This window comes from Onychostoma macrolepis, chromosome 12 (assembly GCF_012432095.1).
Source record: "Onychostoma macrolepis isolate SWU-2019 chromosome 12, ASM1243209v1, whole genome shotgun sequence".
NCBI classification, from domain to species: domain Eukaryota; kingdom Metazoa; phylum Chordata; class Actinopteri; order Cypriniformes; family Cyprinidae; genus Onychostoma; species Onychostoma macrolepis.
The window spans coordinates 23,487,992-23,507,638 of NC_081166.1; the positions used below are offsets into that span (position 1 = coordinate 23,487,992).

At 37.3% G+C, this 19,647-nt stretch overlaps 1 protein-coding gene across 1 annotated transcript in view; it reads left to right on the plus strand.

Annotated features, from left to right (window-relative positions):
- Positions 1 to 19,647, plus strand: part of heatr1 (HEAT repeat containing 1) — a 39,123-nt gene that overhangs the window by 17,006 nt on the left and 2,470 nt on the right. Inside the window, exons 20-43 of the mRNA XM_058793241.1 lie at positions 727 to 919; positions 1,252 to 1,424; positions 1,557 to 1,712; positions 2,105 to 2,347; positions 2,918 to 3,049; positions 3,160 to 3,263; positions 3,346 to 3,492; positions 3,603 to 3,721; positions 3,949 to 4,070; positions 4,148 to 4,276; positions 5,837 to 6,067; positions 6,224 to 6,353; positions 13,663 to 13,832; positions 13,932 to 13,984; positions 14,074 to 14,197; positions 14,438 to 14,578; positions 14,753 to 15,054; positions 15,524 to 15,674; positions 15,800 to 15,958; positions 16,117 to 16,251; positions 16,336 to 16,440; positions 17,395 to 17,563; positions 17,791 to 17,981; positions 18,925 to 19,083. Coding sequence (XP_058649224.1) covers positions 727 to 919; positions 1,252 to 1,424; positions 1,557 to 1,712; positions 2,105 to 2,347; positions 2,918 to 3,049; positions 3,160 to 3,263; positions 3,346 to 3,492; positions 3,603 to 3,721; positions 3,949 to 4,070; positions 4,148 to 4,276; positions 5,837 to 6,067; positions 6,224 to 6,353; positions 13,663 to 13,832; positions 13,932 to 13,984; positions 14,074 to 14,197; positions 14,438 to 14,578; positions 14,753 to 15,054; positions 15,524 to 15,674; positions 15,800 to 15,958; positions 16,117 to 16,251; positions 16,336 to 16,440; positions 17,395 to 17,563; positions 17,791 to 17,981; positions 18,925 to 19,083 — 3,738 coding nt within the window. The remainder of the gene's footprint in view (positions 1 to 726; positions 920 to 1,251; positions 1,425 to 1,556; positions 1,713 to 2,104; positions 2,348 to 2,917; positions 3,050 to 3,159; positions 3,264 to 3,345; positions 3,493 to 3,602; positions 3,722 to 3,948; positions 4,071 to 4,147; positions 4,277 to 5,836; positions 6,068 to 6,223; positions 6,354 to 13,662; positions 13,833 to 13,931; positions 13,985 to 14,073; positions 14,198 to 14,437; positions 14,579 to 14,752; positions 15,055 to 15,523; positions 15,675 to 15,799; positions 15,959 to 16,116; positions 16,252 to 16,335; positions 16,441 to 17,394; positions 17,564 to 17,790; positions 17,982 to 18,924; positions 19,084 to 19,647) is intronic.

Genomic DNA, 19,647 nt, shown 5'->3' on the forward strand with positions numbered 1-19,647 from the left:
CTTCAAAGATACTGTTTAAAACTGAGTTATACTTAACGCCTCTGGTGGAATATCATGCTGTTGTTTTTAATTGTACTGATGTAGCTGAGGCACATTAGTAGTTTGTATAAATTAGGGTGACCATACATGCCATTTTTCCCGGACACGTCCAGACCAGGATTTCTATATTGCCTAAAATATCTAGGATTTGGCTTTGTTTGCATGTACAGACCGATCAGTGCATGAGATCAAAGTACCATACAGACGGTTCGTTATGCTTTCAAAACGCTCTTGAGGTACTTTGATGTCAAACACTGATCGGTATGAGCTGCACCGCTTTAAGTCAAAGGGTACCTAATAGGCCATGTACGCGTATTTTCTTCGCTTTGACCGTAGATCCCACCTTCTCACATACCACGATTGGTCCATTATGTACAATGCCTGCATGTTATTGGTCAAACTACTTTTCGATCATTACCTTCAGCAAGTATGGAAACAGGAAAACAAAGCCAAAACAAATCCTGGCAAGGACGTGTCCGGGAAAAACGGCACGTATGGTCACCCTATATATGCTGTTCTTGAGCATATTTTGCATTCTTGCTATACTATAATTATGCCAGATACTGCCATTGTGACAATCAGGAAATGCATGACTGAAGATTTATTTTTAACATTACTATTTATTTTCAGTAAAATCAATGGCATTGGATAGATGGCTAATTTCTCTCCGGCTGTGTCATTTTGCAGGTTCACCTGAATGAGCCAATAACCCTGTTTAAGTTCCTCTCTCTTTTATGGGGCTACAACAGTAATTTGGGTGATCAGTTGGATTGTCGAGTTAGTGCCATACTGCAAACTCAGGCTCTTTATGTGGGAAAGGCTTTGCTTTGCAATCAGCCAGTAAAAACCCTCAACCTGCTGGCATCAGGTTCCTCACCAGGTATGTCAATATGGTCTCTCTCACATCTGGTTTAGTTACATATTAATTGTTTTTGCTTTGTTTTATTTTGGCTCTGTGCACATCTGTACGGGATGTTGTGTTAGCTGAGTATATTTGCAAGGATTTAATCATGATGTTCATAGTTAACATTTAGTTACTTTTTAAAGAAAAGAAATCTAAGACTACTAAGATTCTTTTATTGCCTGAATCTAATTCTGGGTTTAATTTAGTAAAAAAAAAAGATTAGATTTTATTTATTTTTTTTTATTTATTTTTTTTTAACTTGTTCTCAGCCATGACTCATATACAACTCACTGGTCTTGTTTTTGCAGTGGTGCCATCCTTGCTGGTGTGTCTGTGTTCAGGAGTGTGTGAAGTTCGGAGAGCTGCCATTGCTGTGCTCCACTCTCTCTCAGGGGTCGTTTCATCACCTTATTATCCACTAGTGGAGAACCTCCTCAGATCATCAGAGGAAATCATCGCTGACCCCTCATACCTCAGCCAGGTCAGTCAAACCACAATACAGCATCATAGCTTTGCTAAACAGGATTTTCCATTTTGTGTTGAGTAAGTTCTAGAAGTGTTGGATGTCTAAATCAAAACTGTTTAAGAAATATTACGTCTGATTTCACCATAGGCACTGTCCAAGATATATGAGGAGGGACTGTTATTGAAAGATAAAAAGAAAAAGCTGGCGTCAATTGAGCAGCTCCTTCAGTGTGTGCAGTTACCCTGCTGCCCTGCCTACACCTGCAAAACACTGCTGCGAGCACTTCGGGACGTTCATGGAGAGGTACTCTTACCAAACTGATCATTTTAGTTTGCATCTCCTCAAGTAGTGTGTTTAGTTGTTTTGTTTATATAGAAGTGGTTTGTGCAGTCCATGTGATCAGGTGTTCACAGTAGTTCTGAACAGGTGGGAAAATCCATCTTTGCTCTGCAAAGTTGACACACAAGCTGTACAGTATCTTGAAATTCCATTTACATGTATTGACAAAAACTGTTTAATGCTGCTCTGAGGTTGCATGAATGCATTTACACTGCAATTACAATTGCATGTTATTAGATTTAGGTTCGCCTAAATATTTTTTTTTCAAAGTCGCACATAGTAATTATCAGTTACTTTTATTTAAGTGTTTGATGCTAGTTTGTCATGCTTTTCTTATGATAATGCCCTTTTCCCAGCCCATTTTGGCCATTCTTCTGCCTGCTGTGGAGCGACTTCTCGAGCAGTGTGCTCCAGACTCATGCACGTTCCTGCCAGATGAGGCCCACCTCCTGCAGCACCTGCTTAGCAAGTTCAGTGAGACATCTGCACCTATACTGGTCAAAGACCCTCGATGCCTAGAGGTCTTCATTAGGGCATTGGGCACCTCAGCAAAGCCGTACCCTACTATGCCTAGTTTCCAGATTATTGCCCTGGAGCAGGTTGGTGGACATTTAGAAAAAGCTTTATATTCTTAAGAAGCCTGTAACTGTGTAGGATATAGCAAAACAACCTTTAATAGAGATGCAGGCTGTTCAACAACAACAACAACAACAACAAAAAGAGTATCTTCTGAAGAGACATGATCACTTTATATAATGAACAGATTCAGTTAAGGTTTTTAGTCAAATTGATAAATGCTCATCAAATATGGTGAACAGAAGCTCAACCATACTTGTTTGATGTGCCAAAATAAACCTTATTTGCTCTTGCAGAAGGTCAAACATGCTTACATGACACAAAAGAACAATTCATTTTTGTGTGAACTAACCTATTAAGGATCTCGATTTTATTTTTGGACTGACACTTTTGCTTGGAGATTGACAATTGGAAAATTTGGTCCATTAAGACTCCACAGTTTAGTTTTGTTTTCACATAATCCATTAATAAATTTGTAATTTGTCTTAGAATTGTCACTATAATGTGAGGTAAAATAAAAAAATAAAAACTGTTGCACCGTATGTTCTGTGACGAAGGATGTTTTGTTATAATTTGATTGCATGTTTCCTCAGATCACCAAGCCGTTCTTCACTGCTCTTGGAGATGAAAAGATTCAGCAGAAAATTATTTCTGTTTTATTTGACTTGCTGGCGGGGAACAAAAACCCTGCATGTGCCCAAACTATAAACGGTGTATTTAAAGCGGTATGCAAAATATTCATTTTCTTTTCATATTACTTCTAAATAATTTTATTTCAAATGGATGTTTTGTGCTTATATATCAATAACCCATGTTTGGCTGTCCCTTTTTGTAGATTGCTGTGGATGCAGAGCTAGTGGCCAATGAGCTGATGCCTGTAGATAAACAAAAAGTTACTGCTACAGTAGTACAAACACGCAGGAGTAAAATGCAAACGAGGTGAGTTGCTGTCCTTAATTAATCAACTCCAAATGCCAGTTCTGGAAGATTTGAAGATTTAAATTGCAAGCTTTATTCTCAGAAAAACACAAGAATCATCCAGGGTAGTTCCAGAGGAGAATGTTGTCTCTTGGCCAAGAGTTACCCTTATTTTAGAGCTGCTGCAACACAAGAAAAAGCTAAGGAGAGCCCAGTGTCTTGTGCCCGCTCTGTTTAATCTGCTCTCCAGGTATGTTAAGCTTGCATCTACCGCTATGTTTTTACATTTAACATTTATGCTCAAATATGTCACACAAAAGTATTATGGATTGTGAATGCTGTTTCATTTGTGTGCTATAGATGTCAGGAGCCTGCCTCAGCTGAACAGGAAAATCTTGAGTACACAAAACAACTCATCCTCAGCTGCCTGTTGAATGTCTGTCAGAAACTGTCTCCTGATGGAGGGCCTATCAGCAAAGGTACCAGAAATATGGCATGAAATGCCTAAAAAAAGATAAAAAAGGTTATGATTAGGGTCAAATGATTTCATTACTTTCTTTAGCCCTATGTGGATGGTAATACTTTACATGAGGGTGTGAGATAATTTTGCAGACCTTGAGAAATAATTACCATCCAAGTTTATTTGTCGCTTTCTTTTGAATCGGGAAACATTGTTAGGAAATATTTCATTTGTGTGTGTGTATAGATGTGCTGGAGGAGGATAAATTTAACGTGGAGCTGGTAGTGCAGTGTGTCAGGATATCAGACATGCCCCAAACTCACCATCATGCTCTCCTTTTGCTCGGTGCTTTGGCGGGTATCTTTCCTGTAAGTACAGTCGTGAAACACTCACTCACACACATACTTTCAAACACAGCTGTAAATGTCTTTCTCTCTGATTTTAGGAGAAGGTTCTTCACAACATCATGCCCATTTTTACATTCATGGGCTCCAACATCATGCGACTGGATGACACTTACAGCTTCCAGGTCATCAACAAGACTGTTCAGGCAGTCATCCCAGCTCTTATAAAGGTATGTTTAAAAATATATTTGTTCTATGTACTGTTTGATATATTTAAAGCATTTGAATGTCTGCTTTCCATGAGAGCTTCAAAGATTTGAACAAACAAAAAGACTTGATTCTAGATATGGTGGTAAAAAATGACCCTGTATGACTTGTTTTTGTGTTTATAACATAATATAGTTGATGTCGTATGAGCCATTTTCTTGAATATCAGCTCTAATGTGATATTAATTTTATGCAGCAGTTAAATAAAGTTAATATTCTGAGGTAGAATTTAGGCACAATATTGTCAACATTGCTCTATATCGAAACAAAATAGTACTATTATAATAATGTAAATAGTCCCAAACAAAACCCTAGCAGACACGTTGTGAATCAGGTGAGTCAGTAATTCAATGACTCATTCAAGGAACACACAGTGGTGACTTGCTGCCACGTACTGGCATTTATAATTTTCTATTTAAAGTATTATTTCTAATTATTAGGGCTGGGTAAAAAATATCGATATCTCGATATCAATCGGTTCTCATTGTCACAACGTCACATTTACCTCAGAAAAACATATTCGGTGATCATAAACACATTAGTCAGAGAAAATAAAAAATAAAGAAAAAGAAACTGTAGAGAGGGGCATTTTGCTAAATATATGCATCATATAACACATTCAGTTACTGTTCTTCAATGATTAATTTATGTTTGAATAAAACCATCAAGTTTTTGTGACAGCTACCATTGTTTATATTTTAAAAAAACTAATTGAAGTAGAAATATTATTTTGGCTAATTGTAACTTTATTATTTTAAAAACTTAATTGTGTCATTTTAACAAATCAGTCAATTTTAACCTTCAATATTATAGTAATGTAGTATCAACTGACTCTCATGTATATTTTACAGCATTAGTTGAGAGATTCTTTTTTTTTTCCTTTAGAAAATTTGGCATGTACTGTACCTGATATAAAAACCTAATATTGAATCTAATTGAATTGGTAATCGAATCGAATCGCAAGCTTGTGAATGAGAATCGAATCGTGAAATTTGTGTCAAAACCCAGCCCTACTAATTATCATTTTTGACAAAATCCCACAGAATATTGAGATTTTTTTTTTTTTGGTCAATATCAAACATCAGTAATGATTTGTACTACAGACATGATTGATACTTTGTATAGATATTGTAAGGAGAGTTATACTATTACTGATATAAGCAATAGGAATTATTTGGATTAATTTTCCTGGTGGATGATAAAATGTATGATTTATACTGAAGGAGGGATTCAAGCCATATCTAGAGACCAGAATATGATAATATTAAGCATTGCCTTGGCAACCACCTAGAATATGCCAAAATTTGCATAGAAATGCATCAAAGCCGCTTAGAACACCTTAGAACCCTACATGGCAATGCCCTTGCAGCCGGACACAATCTCCTATCATAGTGGTGGAGAGTTTTACACAGTTTTATACTAATATTTTCTTCATAAAATGTGAAAAAAAATTTTTTGTTGTTATTTAACAGAAAAAAATGTAACTGTTACGACATTATATTTTGATTCTTGTTTCTCCACAGGCCCATGAGGGTGGAAGTTCCCAGTCTGAGGGGCATATGGAGACTGTGGTATCACATATCGTGCATGTGTTTGTTGATGCCCTGCCTCACGTGCCTGAGCACAGACGCTTACCTATTCTCAGCCAGCTGATGAACACACTGGGGCCGTCTCGCTTCCTCTGGATCCTGATGCTGCTCCTGTTCAAGCAGCATGCCACACAAACATCCGTCAGTGCAACTGGGGCTGAAAAGGTAAAGAAAGTTTCATGCATGTTTTTTACATTTCAAACTGTATTGCTATTTTAGTTTTTTACTACTGAATAAGCAATGTCCAGAAAAATTTTACGTTACACTGGAAACCCCCTGTGCTTAGGTTTTGTAGAAACAGTTGTGTTATTTGTTGTGTAGGAGGCTGTTGTTGAAAGAGATCAGGAATTTTGGATCTCGGTGTGCTGTGAGTTTGAGGTAAAGGAGCAGATGACCTCCATGATCAGAATCTTGCAGTATCTCATGACTCTACCACAGGACAAAGAAGAAGGTAAGAACTGCCCACTTCCGTTATCTGCCTCTGACTTTTTTTCCCTTGTGTTGACGATATTGTTTTCTTGATTTTAAGTGATCTTCATTTTGATGAACTATTATTGATTCTTAAATTCAAAGACCAATCTTTTAGTCTGTGGTTTTCAGCTGATGTGAACAAAACTTCAAGCATTACAGGGCTCTAGACTGCGACCAAAATGGTCGCATTTGTAACAATTTTTTGTCAATGTGTGAGTTAAAATTTGACATGGTTGCATTTGTGCGAGTGCATAGTCTGCACTGCTCCAAAGCGTCTGCTCCACACAGTGTACAGTAACCAAAGTACAGTAAAAGACCGCTTCTTAAACCAGAGAAGGTGAGCATGTTGATTTTCTTGTGGGGAAAAAAATGCAAGCACTTTCACTGACAGCCACTTTAGTTTTACTTTTCTTTTTGTTTTAATTTTGAAAATCTTTGCTGTTTACCTCACGTTACGCTATGGAGGCTTTCTTTTAATTGTTTTTTTTTTCCTTTTTATTTGATTCCTCAGTTTCTGCTAAACATTCTGTAATATATTAGTCGGTATATAATACAGCATGTGGTATATGCCATGCCTCATCTTAATCGTTTTTGTTAATAAACGTTATGTAAGCTAGTTTGTCATTGTAACCTACTGTTTTATTGTTGTTGTGCTTTTTAATTAAGAATAACAATAAATCCATCTTTTGTTTTCATCTTAAAAAGTGAAGCATGTAAAGATGTAAGCAAAACAGACAATTATCTTTTCTTGTAAAACGTGACGACAAGATTGTGAATTCGAAAGCATCCGAAGCCCGGCTTATAAGATAGCAAAAGAGGAACTCTCATTCACAAAATTCAAGCCACAAATAATACTACTGATGAAAAAGAACGGGTTTAATGTTAACCAGTTTCGTTACCATATAACTATAAACTATGATAAAAGTTCATCAGCATGCATTGATTAATCCCATGTTGTAGCAAAAAATAAAATATTGCGACCAAATTATGTACACGTGCGACCAACTGAGAAAGTTAGTTGCAAAAGATCGACCAGTGGCAAGAATGAGTCTAGAGCCCTGCATTATTTGTAGCATGCCTGCCATCCAGTTATAGCAATAAGCGTTGTTTTTTGATTGTTTGTTTTTTAACTTTTGACAAGAAACAAAGTATCTGCTCTTAAATGTGGCGTAACAGATGGCTGCATCTGCATCAGTTTAAGTGGCAGCACAGAGCAGAGTCCTGCACGGTTCCTGTTTTATAAACCCGCACCCGCAGTAGTTAACCGAATACCCGACCCATTATCCGACAGCAACACTAATTTAATTCCGAACCCGACCCGACCCATTTGACAAAAACCGCGATCCGAACCACACCCGCATTAAATCTACATAAGGCAGACAAAACACCTTTATTTTATTTTTAATGTATCAAGCAGTTAACAAGTCATTCTGAGTTAATACGTTAATGCGTTTACAAATTAATAATAACATTTAACACACGCAGCCCAACAAGTTAGCAGAGAGAGAGAGAAAGCAACATTCAACATGTAAACAATATAAAACTATTGCATACATGTGAACAATCTATTGTAAACAGGTCTAAAGGGCTTAGATTAATAAGCCAAATATGAGCTTTTCCTTCATAACCTATAAAAACAATTAACTTTTATAGGCTGCATAAAAATATGTAGGACTGGCAGCAGTGTCGAGAGAGAGAGAGAGACTGAGAGAGTGAGTGCGCACAACATCCAATGTGTAAAAACAATATAAAACTATTGCGTACATGTGACCAATCTAGGCTTAGATTAGTCAAATATGAACTTGGAGGGCTCCTATAGGCTAATCACAGAGACAGAGTCAACATAATAAATATGATACATAATAAATATGAAACACTAGAGTTTTATTAAAAAAAAAATATATAAATAAATAATAATAATAAATCAAAATAACAGCCACGATTCCGAAACTTCAGTAGCCTGTTTTACGTTTCTAATTATTAATTTCGAAATCATAGCAAAAACTATTGGAACACAAATTTTAACAAAATTGTAACAATTTGACAAAAATATAAAATAATTGTTAGCGTTTTTATTAGCGCGTATTAAGAAGCCTTAAGCATTTTTCAGTTAATTAAACATTGCATTAAATAAGCTAACAGAACAGTGTTAGGCCTATTTTAGAATGAGAAATAGACTAAAGCTTTTATTCAAACTGTGAATAGATTAACTACAGAAAAGCGAGCAAAGAGCGCTCCCTTTAATATAATCACTAGACCTACAGATGTCAATCAATGTCAATACAGCTGTCGATTGGCTACAGTGCTCAGTGTTTGCAAATCCCGCTGTAGAAGCCCGGTCTTCAGACAGAGCGCGCAAACACAAGTATGGGACAATTTGAAAGGAGCTGCCTATCAGCGTGTACTGGATTACAGTGGGGCAAAAAAGTATTTAGTCAGCCACCAATTGTGTTCTCCCACTTAAAAAGATGAGAGAGGTCTGTAATTTTCATCATAGGTATACCTCAACTATGAGAGACAAAATGAGAAAAAAAAAATCCATTGTAGGATTTTTAAAGAATTAATTGGTAAATTCCTCAGTAAAATAAGTATTTGGTCACAATAATCACAAGAACTGTGAGCAAAAATCCCAGAACCACACGGGGGGACCTAGTGAATGACCTGCAGAGAGCTGGGACCAAAGTAACAAAGGCCTCAAATCCTGCAGTGCCAGATGTGTCCCCCTGCTTAAGCCAGTACATGTCCGGGCCCGTCTGAAGTTTGCTAGAGAGCATTTGGATGATCCAGAAGAGGATTGGGAGAATGTCATATGGTCAGATGAAACCAAAATAGAACTTTTTGGTAAAAACTCAACTTGTCGTGTTTGGAGGAGAAAGAATGCTGAGTTGCATCCAAAGAACACCATACCTACTGTGAAGCATGGGGGTGGAAACATCATGCTTTGGGGATGTTTTTCTGCAAAGGGACCAGGACGACTGATCCGTGTAAACGAAAGAATGAATGGGGCCATATATCGTGAGATTTTGAGTGAAAACCTCCTTCCATCAGCAAGGGCATTGAAGATGAAACGTGGCTGGGTCTTTCAGCATGACAATGATCCCAAACACACCGCCCGGGCAACGAAGGAGTGGCTTCGTAAGAAGCATTTCGAGGTCCTGGAGTGGCCTAGCCAGTCTCCAGATCTCAACCCCATCGAAAATCTTTGGAGGGAGTTGAAAGTCCGTGTTGCCCAGCGACAGCCCCAAAACATTACTGCTCTAGAGGAGATCTGCATGGAGGAATGGGCCAAAATACCAGCAACAGTGTGTGAAGACTTACAGAAAACATTTGACCTCTGTCATTGCCAACAAAGGGTATATAACAAAGTATTGAGATGAAATTTTGTTATTGACCAAATACTTATTTTCCACCATAATTTGCAAATAAATTCTTTAAAAATCCTACAATGTGATTTTCTGGATTTTTGTAATTTCTCATTTTGTCTCTCATAGTTGAGGTATACCTATGATGAAAATTACAGGCCTCTCTCATCTTTTTAAGTGGGAGAACTTGCACAATTGGTGGCTGACTAAATACTTTTTTGCCCCACTGTAAGTCGAAATAGTCTTGGTTATAATTGTACCCGCAACCCGCCCGTGCCTGGCACCAGTCCCCGACCCGCACCGCACCCGACACGTCAATATTATTCCACCCGTTACGTCAATTTTTGCGGTTCACCCATCGTACCCGCCATCTTTTGATGCTAATCCATGTTTATTTCATGCTATATCTAGTAGTAAATAAGACGACAATCTTTTCGTGTGCGCTCTGTGCCAGAGTCCTGCACACGAAAAGATTGTCGTCTTATTTACTACTAGTTATAGCATGAAATAAACATGGATTAGCATCAAAAGATGTGTTGAAAGAACCCCTATAGCTTGTTGAAATGGATCATGTCCTATGTAATCACTCAATCAGTGTATCAACCGTAGGGATGTAGCGATTAACCGGTTTTACGATTAACCGCGCTTTAAAACGTCACTGTTAATTCATCGTAAAGGCTCCGCTACACCGAGTGTTTCTGTTGCATGGAATGGAACTGTTGAAACTTGCGCAAAACGAAAACAAAGTTACACTAGTGGTGCACCATCTTAAAATGCTGTGCTTATCAGAGATATGGAGGCTACTAGATTAACTATGACAGAGGAACCAAACAGCGATCCTTTATTTCCACCAGAGAAATGACTGAAGTCGATAGTGTGGAACCATTTCGGGTACACCAAGAATGACCAGGGCGTCATATAAATAGTGCTGTAAAAATTGTTAAAGAGCGAATACATAAGGGATAATGCTTACATAAGGGATTAGCTCTAACATTCTGCCTGCTTCAGAGATTAAATGGTGCATCTGCGCGTCACTTTAAGCAATGAAGATTTGAGTTTATTTATTTAAACAGTCATTTTACCTCCTCTTTGCTGATTAATATAATGTAGCGATCCAGTCTCTATAAGCTATTTTATTAATGAAAGTCGCTGGGCAGCGTTGACAACACGTTTCTGTCCTCCTAAATGTTTGTGTGGGCAGCTCGATCTCGATCTCACAAACCAAAATAATAGATATTTTCTCAGGCCATATGTAAAATCAGATGAATAAAGATTATTAAAATGAATAAGTATGGATGACAGTTTGACAATAATAGTTTAGTTTATTCCCCTCATTAGTAACAGTGCCCTCTGTGGGATAAAGTTAATATTAGTCTTATATTTTATCATCATTTTATATTTAGATTTATCATCCCTGTTATAGTATTATTCATAAGTCAATTTATTTTTCACCATCTTTCCAAGTTCTGTACCTCAGGTCCAAAAGAAATGTAGAAAGAATATACAAAATGAAAACACCAAATACATTTGTGATCTATTTCCATTCGTTATTTTCAAAAGGGAAATACTGACATGGATGTTTACAGAGCAGAGGTCACGTTTTTTTAATTCCAATAGGAGAGATGTACTTTTTTTTGTGCTGTATTATTGGTTACTGTGTTATTTCTGTTTCAAAAGGCAGCAATCAATAACACTTTAATATCTAAAGAGTGTTTATGTGATTTTATGTTGTGAAATGAATACATGCATAATAATCGTGTAACCGTGATTATTCCTCAGACTATAATCGTACCAACAAAATCTATAATCGTTGCGTCCCTAATCAACCGTGGGAAGACATCAATAAAACAGCAAACATTGTCACTTAAGAAAATATTTACCTCAAGAAACCCATTCAGTGTCCATAACTCAATTTAGTCAACTAGAAAAAAAAAACTTCATAGAGGATTTTGCTAAATGTGCACTATATTACATAGTGCCCTCCACTAATATTGGCACCCTTGATAAATATGAGCAAAGGTGGCTGTGAAAATAAATCTGCATTGTTTATGCTTTTGATCTTACACTCAAAAAATTCACAAAATTCTAACTTATCATTGAAGTAAAACTATTGAAAGTGGGGAGAAAATCTCATGATGAAATAAATGTTTTTCTCCAATGAATGTTGGCCACAGTTATTGGCACCCCTAGAAATTCTTACGAGTAAAATATCTCTGAAGTATATTCCCATTCATATTTACATTTTTTAGCACACAAGGGGGACTAGGAGCATGAAATTGTCCAGCCATGACTTCCTGTTCCACAGGATTATAAATATGAGGAACACAAAGGCCAAATTCCCTTAATCATCCATCACAAGGAGTAAAACCTAAGAATATAGTTCTGATGTGCAGAACAAGATGGTTGAGCATCACAAAATAGAAAGTGGCTGTAAGAAAAGAGTTAAAACATTGAAAATCCCCATTTCCACCATCAGGGTAATAATTAAGAGGTTCCAATCAAATAAAGATGTTAAAAATCTGCCTGGAAGAGGACTTGTCTATATCATCCTAATGCACATTGAGGAGGAGAGTTTGAGTGGCCAAAGACTCTCCAAGGATCACAGTTGTAGAATTGTAGAGATTACCGGTAGTTCAGTCTTGGGGTCAGAAACCTAAAAAAATAAAAAATATCAAACATCCCCTACATCGCCACATGTTGTTTGGGGGGGTTTCAAGGAAAATTCTCCTCACTCATCCAAAAACAAAACAAACTCCAAAAGCAAATTCAGTTGTCTGACACAACAGGAACTTCAAATGGCACTGGCTTTTATGGTCAGATGAAACTGAAAAAATAGATTTTTGGCAGCAAACCCACCAGATGAGTTTAGTACAAACAGATAAAAAAGTACCCCATGTCCACGGTTAAATATACTGCTGGATCTTTATTGTTGTTGGCCTGTTTTTCTGCCAGAGGTCCTGAACATCTTGTTCAGATGCATGTCATCATGGATTCTATCAAATGCCAACAGATAAAAAATCAAAACCTGACTGCCTTTGTTAGAAATCTTATAATGGGCTGTGTTTGGATCTTCTACCAGGACAACAATCCAAAACAAACATCAAAATAAACACAAAAATGGGTCACTGAGCACAAAAATGAATCTTTTACCATGGCTGTCCCTGTCCTCTGACCTGAACCCTACAGAAAATGAGTGGGGTGAACTGAAGAGAAGAAGTACTAACATGGAGCTGTGAATCTGAAGGATCTGGAGAGATTATGTATGAAGAAAATGGTCTCTGATCTCTTATCAGGTGTTCTCCAAACTGTTCAGGCATTATAGGAGAAAACTCAGAGCTGTTACCCTGGGAAAAGGACGTTGCAATAATTGGGTGCCAATAATTGTGGCCAACATGAACTAGAAAAAGCATTTATTTCACAATGAGATTTTCCCCCCTGCTTTCAATTGTTTTACTTCAATGATAGGTTGGAATTTTGTGAATTTTTTGAATGAAAGATAAAAAGGATAAACAATGCAGATTTATTTTCACAGCCCCCTTCGCTCATATTTACCAAGGGTGCCAATATTAGTGGAGGGCACTGTATTTTCACTTAACCTGTTAGTGATGTTAAATGCATGTTTAAATATGCATTTGTAAAAAAGCCACTGTTTAACTGTCTTTTAATATTAAGAAGCTAATATGTGCAGGTTGTTTTATGCACAATGTTTGTATACAAAACTGCCTTAAGTGCAATTATGAGCAATGTTTGTATACAACACTGTTTATATTTAGGTTGTTAATGTTAACCTTTAAGGCAGGGTTCCCTGTATGGTTTACAGCATTATTGACAGTTAGTTGAGAGCTACTTTGTGAATCGACTTCTCGAATCGAATCAAGAAATTAACTGTCAGGGAAAGAAACTATGTTTGATATTTTCTCTGGGCAGCTCTGGACAAAAAGAGGACCCGTGGAAGAAGTGCGGTGAAGAAGGAAGAAACAGTCTCTGATGTGGTCTTCAGCGTGGAGGCTCATAGTGGCAAGGACCTCCGCCATTTTAAATTCCTCTCAGTCTCTTTTATGGCTCAGCTTCTGGGCTCTGACAGATTTGTTGGGAAGGTAGGTTTAGAGTAGGAAGCATTCGGTTTAATGTTGATATTATAATGCCAATAGGATTTCTCAGTAGACACCCTAAATGTGTAATTGTTTGACTGACAGGTGTCTGACTGTGAGGACCTAACAGAAAGTACCTTACAGGCTCTTCAGCAGAAGTGAGTTAAAGCTTGACTACAGTACTTGGTTTAACGGTGATTGGTTGTGGTGACATTGGCAGGGTGTAACGTGTGTGTTTACTTGTTAGTCTACTGGTGGAGGTTCTGCGCTACATCCATGCAGTTGCTCGATGTGTAGAGGATAATGCAGACAAACCCACAGCTAAGTTCTGGAGAGCTCTGCTCAGCAAGTCTTATGACATCCTGGACAAGGTAGGAAGCACTGGATTGATCAGATATTATTGCGCATGTTTACAAGTACACCAATATGCTGATAGCTACCAAAAATTAGTTTATTGAAATAACCAACTTGACCTATTTACATACAAATAAGTAACCTGACAAAGCAAGACATTCTTGGTTCAAGAAAGAGTTCAGAATATGCACAGTTAATTTTTTTGTGTACACTTTAATTCGTGCATGCACTTGCATAAAACATGATCTGACTTTTAGGTTAATGCCCTGCTGCCCATGGATTCCTTCATCATGGTAATGAGAGGCCTGATGGGTAATCAGTTGGCGTCAGTAAGAAGGAAGGCCATGGAGTTACTCAATAACAAATTACAGCAGCGAACGCAGTGGGTGGAAGAACAGGTAAAAAAAATTGCTAAACTTTTTTTATATTACATAATTCAAACCGGTTTTAATTAAGCATTTGTAGATTATTTAGAAAATATTACATTTTATAACTTAGAAACAATGACTGCATACAATAATAAATGTGTTAAATATTAGCTGATCAATTTGTTTCCTCTATTTCTCTGACAGATTACTGTGCTTCTGGAGCTCATTGATGTCCTCCTAAAAATTGCGGGGCGGAGTCACGGACAGGTCACGGCACAGGAAGAAGAAGAGCTGGCTATCAATCGACAGACGGCCCTTTACAGCCTCAAGCTTCTATGCCGAAATTTTGGTTCAGCCCACCAGGAGGCATTTGTACCAGTGCTGAAAAAAGCAGTGGAACTTGTTGCTAATAAAGACGAGGAGAAGAACGTCATGGGAAGTGCTCTGCTATGTGTAGCTGAAGTGACCAGCACACTGAAGGCCCTCGCAATACCACAGTTACACAGGTACTGTTAAGCCAAAAGTAAGGTATTTGGATTTTACACGTATGCTAGTGTATAGTGTACAGTGCAGGGGTTGTAAATTTTGTCATCAGTATTGTAAGTGTACAGTAATGTATGCAGCCTGACTCCCGGCACAGATGAGCACTTTTGTGAGGGGTTATGAGATGAATCCATCTTTAGTTTAAAGAGTTTACAAAGATATTTGTATTGCTTATAACTTCTGGAGAGAAATAATGCAGACAGGACATAGATTTACCTTTCCAGACAGTTTTTGTCGCATGCTATCAAATAGAAGGGCAAAGTCTGTGAGTTCAGCTGTATGCATATATTAAGCATTCGCATCAAAGCATACTTTTGAGTGTTCGTAGTTGAATTTTACAAAAGTAAGAAATCTAGAAATGGTTCTAATTTTTAAAACATACTGGAAGTGAATGATCTTCATTACTTGTATATTAATGTGTTCTGTCTTCAGCCTGATGCCTGCAGTGTTATACACTCTAAAGGAGAGGAAGGATCTGCTGAACAATGAAATCTACCTGCTGAGCGCTGTCACAGCTCTACAGCGCGTATCAGAGACGTTACCACACTTTATCAGCCCCTACCTGGAGGACACCATCTCACAGGTCAGTATCGGTGTCACGTTGTTACTTTAAGTTAAACCTCAGAGCAGCATATGTTATTCAAATACATTTTATCTACAAGGTTACAATTCTCATTTGAATCTTCTCATTCCTCTGTGGTGCTCTAGGTCTCCCTCCTAACTCTACTAGCCAAACAACTGACATCTTGCCCTCAGCTGTTTGTACGTCTCTCCTCGCTCAGCACCACTCTTGCCACAAAGGTGCCTCCAAGGGTCCTCATTCCCACCATTACAAAATGCTATTGCACCATGGTGGATGCTAAGCAGGTAGGATATGGTACATCACAGAAATACCAAAGAGTTTGAATGGACACATGATCTTTTAGAAGTTTTTTAGAAGTGTCAATTAATGGACACTTCCTACAGTTTCATTGCTATTCTTTGTTTTATGCATCTGATACCCATATTTTCTGTACCTGTTGCAGAACCGTCTTGGTCCTCTGATGATCATTCTGAAGGAACATATAACTCGCATGGAGAAGGACCAACTCAACAACCACCAATCAGAGCTCACTTCCTTCTTCCTGTCTGCTCTTGATTTCCGTGCCCAGCATTGCCAGGTAGTACTACATACCCCTGTTTCAATTTTTTTTTCAATAAGTGCACTTATTGATGATTACAAATATAACTTTACTGTTTAATAGGGAGATCTGAAGAAGACTGGTGAGATCGAGGGCTATGTGATTGACTGTCTGCTAGTGATGGTTATGAAACTTTCAGAAGTCACCTTCAGACCGCTCTTCTTCAAAGTAAGCTTCTATTGTTTAGTGAGGAAAAAAGACTTGCTCTAATAAGACAGTATCTTGTTTTTAGTTGCATAAATAATAATAGTGATGAGCTCTTTCGAACCACTGCTCCACAAGTCTCTAAGGATTTTACATGATCAGTTTAATAATGAAGACATGTTAATGACACATTTTTATATTAAAAAAGGAATCATGCAGTTAATCGACACTTGTTAGCCTGATTAGTTACACGTTCCATAAAACACAAGCCCTACAAAAAGCAAGCCCTACAAACTAATACAACAACATATTATACAGACACTGAATGTTTAATGGTGTTTGGTGATTTCTAGATTTGTTTATCTAGAAAACATTTTGTGAAGCGATAGGTTCAGTTTCAAAAGCTAAATTTATCCCATTACTAAATAACGTGAAATAGTACACACAAAATTGTTTTAAAAAAACTTACAGAATATTTACACAGAATGCACTAAACAAGCTTTCAAAATTTTTTATTTTTTTTTTTATTACAAAATTCAAATAATATGTTGTCTTAAATGTGACATGAACCGGTATCTTTTCAGTGGACCTTTTTGCTAAATATATATGCATTATATTACAGATTGATTATATTTTAATTTGTTAGTGATTCTCATTTTAACCTTTAATATAAATGTAACAACTGACAGGGTTCCCTGTATAGTTTACAGCATTATTTGAGAGACTGTACCTATATAGAACCTCAAATTGAATTGAATCAAGAGCTTCTGAACTGAAATTGAAGTATTTTCTGCGGTTTTGTGGGCATGGTGATGGCTAATAAACTGGTCGATTAATCAGTTAAAAAATAATTCTTTGTTGCCAAATGCTCAATATGTACTTGACTTTTGTAAGATACTTTTTGTATGTATTTTCTATTAGGAACAAAATGCATGCCAATTGAGTCTCTTTTCTTTTTTCTTTTTCACTCTTCTGCAGTTGTTTGACTGGTCAAAGATGGATGGGGCTTCTAAAAACCGCCTGTTGACGTTCTACAGACTGGCAGACAGCATTGCCAACAAACTCAAAGGACTGTTTGTGTTGTTTGCTGGGCAGCTGGTCAAACCCATCTCTGAACTGCTGCATCAGCTCAACATTTCCCACACAGGTAGTCTTCATATATCAATATGTTTGGATGAAATTCCGAATGCACCTGTAATGCCTCACCTTTAAACTGTGCCAACATTAACATGACCAGCTCATGCTAAGAAATGTGGAATAGAACGTTTTGTGTTTTAGAGATAGAACACCAAAACATTCCAGTAATTTTTCTTTACAATTGTTTTTTTTTTTTTTTTTTGACTAATGTAATTTACTTTAACTTCTATCCCATAGAAAAACCCTTCTTCGATTCAGATGATGAGGAGGAGGAGGAGGATTCAGATGATGATGAAGACAATGTGACAAAGAGCAGCCTGCTGCTGCAGCATGTGTTGGACTGCCTCCATAAAATCTTCCTCTATGATACTCAGCGCTTCCTCAGTAAAGAGAGGGCTGATGCGTTCCTAGGCCCCCTGGTGGATCAGGTCAGTGTGGCACATAAACTGTATGCATCAAGAACTGCAATCTATTCCCCATTCATGTTATTCCTGTGCAGTTATTACATAAGCAAAGTTATTGGATAGTCTGTTGACATATTTTTTAGTTCAGATTGGGGACTTAAAGTTAAAAAAAAAATCTAGATGGTGCCACTTTCCTGAGATCATTAAATGTTAAAAGAAATTCTTAAAAAGGTCTTTTCTTACTAAAGAAGTAATATAGTAGTTATACTTGGCAATAACAAAATAGAGGTCAGGGCGGTGTGATCCCTGTGAGGCAGAGTGTTTCTCAACCCTGTTCCTGGAGACACACCAAAAGTACACATATTGGATGGCTCCCTAATCAAACATACCCGATTTATCTCATTAGTAGATATGCCAAAACTTGAAATGGGTCAGGGAGACAACCAAAATGCCTACTGTTGGTGTGCCTCAAGGACCAGAGTTGGTAAACACTGGTGCAACCAACATGCAGGAACTAGGTGGAACAAGTCTATGAACTTATTTATTTGTGCAATTTAAAACACAGTATTGCATTAAACAATCAGTTGTCAAAATTGCCATTAAAACCAGAGTTAAACTTTTAAAAGTCTTCACTGTATTAATTAAATATATACTTATTCTTATTAAAGCCACTTAAGTTATTCAGTCAAGAACAGTGAGTCGTTTTCTCTTTGTCTTTTGTTGTTTGATTAACATTGATGACACACACAGCGGCATGATGTCAAATGGAATAACCCCCAGAAAAGTTGTCATTTTCATAGTTCAAATAAATAAATGTTTGGAAACTTAGATTTGATTACCTTTTACATGTTTACACCATTTGACTTTTTTTTTTATAGTTGTTAGATCAAAACTGTGCATTATATTAATGACATATAAGTTTTTCTTGTCATTGTGGCATCTAATAATTTTTTTAATGTGTGTGAAGTTGGAGAACATGCTAGGAGGAGACGAGATCTACAAGACCCACATTACCAAGCATTTGGTGCCCTGTATTGCCCAGTTTGCCGTTGCCATGGGAGATGACTCACAGTGGAAAGTTCTCAATTATCAGATTCTTCTCAAGACACGACACAGTTCACCCAAGGTATGCAAATGCTAAATTAGAGGTATAAACCTACAGAGATGGAGCTAAAGTGATGTATTTGGTACAATTTTAAAGGGCCCACAATTCAGTTCTGAAAATGTGTATATATAGTTTTTAGTGCTGTCAAAATGAGCGCGTTAACGCAGGCGATTAATTTTCAGTTTAACGCATTAAAATTATTAAACGCCGTTAACACAGGGGCTTTCAAAACTGTTCTGGAGCATCCCAGCACTGTCTCCCTCATCTAACACACCCGATTCAACTCGTCAGCTCATTAGTAGACACTGAAATGGGTCAGAAAAGATAAAGAGAGTTGAGAGAAAATAACGATGCTTGGATCCGCGTCACGTTCAGCAGCGGCAGCTCTTTTAAAAAAAATAGCAGCCAAAAAAACCTAATAACCCAGAGGCTGTGATGTCTGTTCGTCAAGAACAAAAGATAGAAGAGGAAATCAGTAACTTTTATAGCTTTAGTGATTCATCTGTATTTATTTTAGAATTTAGTTTTTGATAACTTTATTCAATTTCTGTTTATTTCTGCTGAGGGGCACGGATAGCTAAATAT